Source organism: Lactuca virosa, chromosome 9, assembly GCF_052849685.1.
Source record: "Lactuca virosa cultivar CGN04683 chromosome 9, Lactuca_virosa_CGN04683_v6, whole genome shotgun sequence".
In the NCBI taxonomy this organism is placed as follows: Eukaryota; Viridiplantae; Streptophyta; class Magnoliopsida; order Asterales; family Asteraceae; genus Lactuca; species Lactuca virosa.
In genome coordinates, this window is record NC_136434.1 from 106970951 (window position 1) to 106979279 (window position 8329).

The 8329-nt window shown below is 35.7% G+C and overlaps 1 protein-coding gene across 1 annotated transcript; it reads right to left on the bottom strand.

Annotated features, from left to right (window-relative positions):
* Positions 1 to 2124: 2124 nt before the first annotated feature.
* Positions 2125 to 3126, bottom strand: LOC145136414 (dehydration-responsive element-binding protein 1E-like). Its single transcript, XM_079070535.1, has one exon. It carries the CDS (start codon positions 3040 to 3042, stop codon positions 2347 to 2349), a length of 696 nt encoding a protein of 231 aa, XP_078926661.1. The 5' UTR covers positions 3043 to 3126; the 3' UTR covers positions 2125 to 2346.
* Between the last annotated feature and the right edge of the window lie 5203 nt (positions 3127 to 8329).

Genomic DNA, 8329 nt, shown 5'->3' on the forward strand with positions numbered 1-8329 from the left:
CTTTTACTTTATGTTATAATTATATGTAAAGATATATTATATAAATTATAAAAATAGTAAACGATGGTGGCGGCGGCCGTGATGGTGGCAGAAGCGACAGTGGTGGTGATGGCGGCAGTGTGTGGTGGTGACGAAGGTGGAAGTGGTGGTAGTAGTGGCATCACTAATGTTGATGGTAGATTTAGTAATGGTTGTGGCGGTGGGTGTTAGTGGCGGCGGTGGTGGAGGTGGATGTCGGTGGTGGCGGCGATGCTGGTGGTGGTGGTGGCAATAGAGGTGGTGGTGGTGATGATAGAGTTTGTAGTAACAACGGTAGTGGTAGGGTGGTGGTGTAGGTGGTAACGGAGGTTATAGGTGGTGGTGGTAGTGGTGGTGGTGGTGACGGTGGTGGTGGTAGTGGTGTCGGCGATGGTGATGGTGGCGGTGGTGGTGGTGGTAATGGAAGCGGTGGTAGTGGTGGGTGGTGGTGGAAGTGGCGACAACATCAGTGGTGATGGTTAGTGGTGGTGGTGGTGGGTGGCAGAGGTGGTGGTGGTGGGTGGTAGCGGAGGTGGTGGGTAGTGGTGGCGAAGGTTGTGGTGGAGGTGGTTGCGAGTAGTGACGGAGGTTTTTCATATTTAATGTTAAAAATGAAAAGGGTAATATGGTAATCTTCAACATTCGCACTTGAAGGAATTTGAATTTCCTCGTCTTTTAGATGAAATTTATTTTCCTTCAATGGAAGGAAAGTTGGACACATTTAGGAATCCAATTCCTTCTCAAAACTTGAACCAAACATAGGAAAGTGATGAAATTAAATTCCAATTCCAACAGATTCCAGCAAACCAAACGACCCCTTAGTTTGTTGGTTACCACATGTGAATGGAAATTTTATGTGTTGAACTTTTTGTTCAGAAATACTCTTATTTTTCTGGTTTTAAAGATTATTTTTTAATCAACAAAACTGATAGTACTTGAAAAAAAAAAAAAAACAATGCCGTTTGTTAAAAAAAGTGAAAACAAAATAGTTTGTAGATGCTGTTGAAGCTCGACTGTCTCCTCTTATCTGCATTGATTCCATGTTTAAATTCCGAATTGTTTATTTTCTTAATGTTTTCTCTTCTTTTATTTTTGTTAAAAGTCATATTTTTATTTTCAGGTCACATTACATATTGTTTTTCTCCATGCCAAAGGCACATATAGAATTAAATAATCTAGAAATGTATGAACTTAAAATTTGGAAGACCAAAATTGTCAAATAAAAGTTCATTAACATTTTGATATGAAGAAATAATATATCATTTTATATTTTTTATTTACTTCAAATTTGATGTTATATTATTTTTTATATAAAACTGGTGTAAAAAGAGTGTTAGATTAAAACAAAATGGTACGAGAAATAATGCATAAAATAAGATCTATCTGATTATATAAGTTGAGTATTGGTCATCATTATAAAATATCATTTGGTTAGATTGAGTGTTTTGTAAGTGTTTCTTTTTTATTTTGACTTAAAGGGTATTTTAGGTTTTGTGTTTTCTACTTTAATGTTTTTGGATAAATGATATTTACAAAATGTTTGAGAGAAAAAAAAAGAAAAAGAAAATTCCCACACGTTGGTAAAAGTTACTACGGATCGTTTTCTTTCTTCTTTTAAAGTAAGTTTTTCTCTTGTTTTGTATAAAAGAAAATCTTTCTGTTTTTAAAAGATTATAGGACTTTCCTTTTTCCTTTTTCCTTCATGTTATTTTCTGAAACAGTAACATTCAACAAATTAAAATTTCTAACAAACATTTCAAAATTTTGTATTTGGAAATTATATAATTTAGGTGGAAGATACTTTCTTAAAAACATGTTGAACAACATATACTTTAATTGTATACTACAAATCATACCCTCTACCAAAGAGCTTATAATCTAACTGTAATAGATGTTTTTTTCTTTTTTTTTTTCTTCTTAAGATGGATGGTTCAAGTCAAAGGAATTAAACTGGCGTTCCAAAAAAAATAATCATACTGTTGGGAAATAATAAGTGCTATTATTTTGATCCGTATAATATTTTAAAATATAAATTGCTTTGTACCTATTATTTTATTTTAACAACACATTGTTATCAACTATAATTTTTTAATTAACAACAAACACTCAAAATTGAAACATATGATTTCCAATATGACATTTTTTTAAGGAACCATACATTGAAATATATTTATAATCATCACATTATTTCACTCTTTGTATATGTTTCTAATATCCGTACATATTTCTAAAAAAACACAATATAAGCACGGAGTATTTCTAAATCCATCCTTTTTTCATACTTGAAGCTCTTCAACACACACACACAAACAAAAAGAGAAATTTAAGTCAGTAACTCCACAACGACATGTCACCGCCATACTCCGCTTCATCACCACCGGCGTACGACGGCGGAGGCGGCAGCATCATTCCCTCCGCCATATTCACAAGCAACCCAGGCATTCCAAACTCCTCCTCTTCATCTATATATCCGACATTTCCTCCATAACCTACCTCCACCCCCACTCCCTCCGCCGACTGATCACCATTCCCATCCTCACTCTGCCGGAATCCCTCCGCCGCCTCCACCGCCGCCTTCCTAATATCATTTGGATCCACTGACGCCGGAGTCGGAAGCCTCCAAGCAGAATCCGCAAAGTTCAAACAAGCCGACCTCCCTCTCAACGCCAACGCCGCCACATCATGAGCTCTGGCAGCCATCTCCGCCGTCGGAAAAGTCCCCAACCATATCCTCGACTGCTTATACGGCTCTCTCACCTCACAAACCCACTTCCCGGAGCTCCGCTGCCTCACTCCCCTGTACACCGGGTGCCTCGTCTCCTGAACCTTCTTCCTTCCGGCACGCTTCTTGGGATGACTAGACGCCAGCATCACCTCCTCCGACGTCCCCGACGACTCCCCTCCTCCTACCATCTCCGGTGGACTCGACCCATATCCATATCCACATCCATATCCATATCCATTTCCATACCCATATCCATCATAGTTATACCCGTTAACGTTGTTATAACTGTTCATCTCCATGGAATCTTTGAATCTTTAAAGTAGAAATTAAACTGAAACTGTTTCTGTGAGTGAATCTTGATTCGAAGTGTCATCTGTTTATATAAATTTGTGTTGGATCATGAATGCGAATCGAACACGGAGAAGGTGTTGTAAGATTGGGGAGTAGGACACTGAAAAAGGAAAGAGGCGAGGAAGTGAAACAAAAGTGGATTATGTCTTTTGGTACAGCTGTTAATGAAGTGGGTCCCATATTGTCTTCTGGGTATAACACGTGTGAGACTTGTGTTGTACTGAAGACTACTTTTTAAGTGTCTTTTTCAGGAAAGGGGCAAACTATATTCGGACCATTGGATCTAAATTTTTTTTAATACATTTATGGAAATAAAGTAACTACATTATTCTTTTTTCTAGAACTTAATATTTTATTGGATAATTAGCAGTTTTGTTGAGGTATGTGCATAAAGAATCATTCAAATACAAAAAAACATCACTTTTGGGGATGTTACTTATATTAGGTTATGTGGAAGTTATGAAAGAGATGTTACCTTTCATTTAAAATGTTTTAAGTTAAAATAAAATAAATATTTTATATGTTTATGATATAAATAATATCAAATTGTGATCATAGGAGGGAATGGTAAGTGAAACAAGTAATTTCTTTTGTGTTATTTCTGTCCAATTCTTTGGGTAATTATAAGATTGTGGGGAGTGATATGTGGTTTGGCCGCACTCAATGCTACATAGACAGGGGAACACTGCCCCCTATGCGCTCTTGGGTGCGGTTTGGCCGCAACTCTCCGAATTTCTGCCGCATCTTTCTCATCTCTTTCATCTTCCATTCTCTCTTAATTGTTTCTCCCTCTCACCTCTCTCTCTACCAAGGTTCCCACACTCTAGGTGTGGTAAATAACCACACAAAGTGTGATATAATTGACATGACGTCTACGTGGCAGAGGAGAGAGTGCGGTTCTTCTGGCACCACTCCCTTCAGCCTAATGACATTACCCCATTCCATGAGTATACTAGTACTACCACTCCACTTCCTGTAATCCTTTGGTTTTACAGTTCACCACTTTATTGTCTATTTTTCCACATTCAAAACATTGATTGTTCTTTCGACATTCCCTGATTGGAAGTTGCCACAAATACTTCATCTTTTTTATGTATCGTTTTCTCCTCGTTTGAAGAATGGTAACTCTTCTTATTACATATGGTGGATTGTTCATATCTACTTTTGTCTCCTTGCTCTTGGCTCTCTTTTGAACGTTTCTTGATCATATATTTTTCATATTCGTGTTATGATGAGTGTAGTGACACATTTGACTTCAACCGAATTCTTGGTGGGAGCTCGCTTCAGTAACAAATAATCATCGCCCATTTAATGGTCAGTGTAGTGTATCTTCTAAGAAGGGAATCATATTCATGAACTTTTTTGGTAGATTTGTCTAGAAATATTTTCCTTGCGAACATAAAAAAGAAATTATCCATAATATTCTCAAAATCAAGATTAACACAAAAATTCACATTTAATCTTCCACAATTTCATCCAATTTCGATGCGATATTGTAACCTTTGTGAAAGTGTTATACACAACGTTCCATCATACAAGTGTTTTTCCCTTTAGTAATAATATTTTGCTCTTCTTTATACTTACTATCTTGAAGCACTTGATCCTTTTTAGTTACCTGATGCATGGTGATATTGGGATCAAAATTCCCTTCATACTCTTTTATACTTGATGTCAAGAATGTTTTTAAAAACACACCCCATATTGGATATTGGATATTGGGGTTGAAGGACAATCCATAGATTGATTTCATGGTTGTTTGATACTTTTGGTAGATTTGCTCCTTGTAGGACCTTCTCATAGACTTTGAGAAGTATAACCTAATCGTTCATCCAAAATATGATGCATTTCTTCTTTGTTTCTCTCTTGCAATTCATCTAGAAGCTTTTCATTGCTTTTATGGTTAACACTTGCTAATTCTCATCAACATTGAAATTTCCTTCATTGCTAATTAAAGGAGACGGACTCCCAATTGTAGGTGATAAGCTTGAATTTACCCACCAATAAGTACAACATGAACCATTTTATAAAATTCTCAACTTTATAAATCCTATAATCTCAATTTATAATATGGAATCTTGTACTCAAAGCAATGTGACATGTCTTAGCATGACAATTTCTATACATGAATTCCTAAATCAGTTCATAAAACACATAAGACATAGTTGTCACTAATAATGGTCATAAAGTTGTCATTCCTTTCCTATTTCCTCGTTACATAATTTGCTTAAACTATAGACTGATAACACCTAAAAATTTACCATGAAGATTTAGCAAAATTAAGAACACATTATTTTCAATAAGGAAAATATCATAAAATGACAACCGATAACACCATTTTTCAATAGCTACTAAACTTTTAATTGTATCAAACTGACCAACAAACTATTATTTTTGGTTTTTTTTTATGCAAATGATTACATTTTTAACTAGGAGTAACAGGTTTCCCACCCACATGTGTTAGAATTTAGGAAATTGGAATAACAATAAACACTTAGATATGTTGGAGATTATTAGCATCGAGTACACATTACATATGTAGCAGAAAAAAATCAAAACATGATATAACTAAGTGCACATGCAACCTAGAATCTATGTTTCACTATTATAGCATCCTACTTTAAAAAACTTCATAGAAAGAATTACTAACCTCTTGTTCATTTCCTTGGGATCTCGTACATGCCAAGTTAGTTGCGGGATGAAGGATCCAAAGGAGAATCCCTCTAATGGAATCAGACCCACACACCAAATAGCAAAAATGAAGAGCTTAAGGAAATGAACAAGAGGTTAGTAATTCTCAATTGCAATGCCTAAAAACACTTTGGTCAATTAGCTAATGCTCATGAATGTCTTTAATACCAACATTTACTCTTGAGAATTCGATCGATTGTGGACTTTTGAACATAATTAAATATTTTAGAAGTTGGTTCAAAAACATGCAAAAATGAAACACATTATTTGAATTAAAAAGATTTTGATAGAAAACTAAAACTCTTTATTAAGACTCTTCGAAATAAAAATAAAAAACTGTTACCATTCATAATCGAAAACATTTCATGATAATTCTAACTAACAACTAAAGTACTACATCAAATGACTATCTAGTCTCATGCCAATGGTCCTAGCATGACCATCATGTTTTTCTCTTGATAGTGGCTTTGTGAATGGATAAGTAAGATTCTACTAAGATGATACCCGACTCACGACAATGTCACCATCTTCTACACGATGTCGAACATATTGATACTTCCTTTGAATGTGTCTTGAATTGCCATGGTCCTTAGGTTCTTTAGTCAAGGTGGCTGGACCCTCGTTATCACAAAAGATTTCTAGTGGTTCTTTGATGCTTGGTACTACTCCAATATCACCAATGAAGTTCTTTAACCATATACCCTTCTTTGCAACTTCACTTGCCGCCATATACTCAGACTCACATGTCGAATATGATATTGTCTTCTGTTTGGAACTTTCCCATGTAACAACTCCTTCATTAAGCAAGAACACCCACCTCGATTGTGAGCAAGAGTTGTCTCTACCATTTTGGAAACTTGCGTCAGTGTAACTCGTAACTCTCAATTCTTCTTTTCCACCATATACAAATAACATATCCTTAGTTCTTTTCATATACCTAAAAATATTCTTTATGGTCGGCCAATGACTATCACCAGGATTCTCTTGATATCAAATCACCATGCTAAGCACATATGAGATATAAGGTCTTGTACATGTCATGGCATACATGATCGATTGTATAACAGAAACATATGAGAGTCAACCCATTTCCAATTCTTGTCAAGTTTTAGGTAATTGATATTTACTTAATCTTATTCCATGTTGCATAGGTAGACACACTTTCTTAAAATCTTGCATTTTGAACCTTTTCAAAATCTTATCTAAGTATGTACTTTTTCTTAGTCCGATTAAACGTTTAGATCTATCTCTATAGATCCTAATGGCTAATATGTAAGCTGCCTCTCCTAGATCCTTCATTGCAAAACATTTTCCAAGCTAAGTTTTGACACTCTACAAGGGTGGGATATTGTTTCCTATAAGGATTATGTCATCAACATACAACACTAGGAAAGCCACATTACTCCTACTGGCTTTTTCATATACGCAAGACTCATCCTCACTTCTATAAAATCCAAACTCTTTGACCTTTTCATGAAATCAAAGATTCAAACTATGTGATGCTTGTTTGAGTCCATAAATGGACCTCTCAAGATTGCACACTCTATTAGGATATTTTAGATCAATGAAGCCCTCATGTTGTGCCATATAGACATCCTTTGCCAATTTCCCATTATGGAAAACAATCTTCACATCCATTTTCCATATTTCATAATCATAGAAAGCAGCTATGGCAAGCAATATTCTAATAGATTTAAACTTGGATACCGATGAGAAGGTTTCTTCATAATCAATTCCTTGAGTTTGAGCATAACCCTTCATAACCTGCCTAGATTTATAAGTGTGCATATTCCCATCCATGTTAGTCTTCTTCTTTAAGATCCACTTGCATCCAATAGTTTTGATGCTAGGTGTATGATCAAGCAAATTCTAGACTTTTTTTTATCATAGATTGAATTTCACTTTCCATGCTCTCCTTCCATTCAGCAGCTTCGGTACTTGCCATCGCTTCATTGTAGCTACATGGTTCATCCATACCTACTCGTGTGCGATCACCGATCATTACTTCTCCTTTAGTTTCAATATAGAAACCATAAAACTCAGGAGGGATTCAAACCCTATAAGATCTATGAAGTGGAGGATTTGGAATTATGTCATTTTGCTCAACTGGTTGATCAACCTCCGGTTGAGTGCCAATTTCAACTATTGGTCCTTCTTCATTTGAATCTTGAATTTCTTCAAGATCAATTGGGCTCTCACTAGCTTCTTTGGCCATGAGATCCCTCTTGAGGAAGAATCACCTTTGATTAACAAACACTTTGTTCTCAGTTGCATTGTAGAAAAGATATTGAAAAGACTTTTGAGGATACCTAACGAAACAAAACTTTTCTGATCTTGGTTCTAGTTATCGTTTGCTTCACGAAGAACATAAACTTCACAACCATATATTTTCAAATGTGCAAGACTGGGAGGTTACCCATTCCATATTTCGAACTATCATAGCGAATTTCTTAGTTGGTAGGAGATTTTAGATAAAATAGTTATCTCAAGAGGATAACTCCAAAAAGTTATTGGAAGCGTAGCTCGAGTCATCATATATCGAATTAT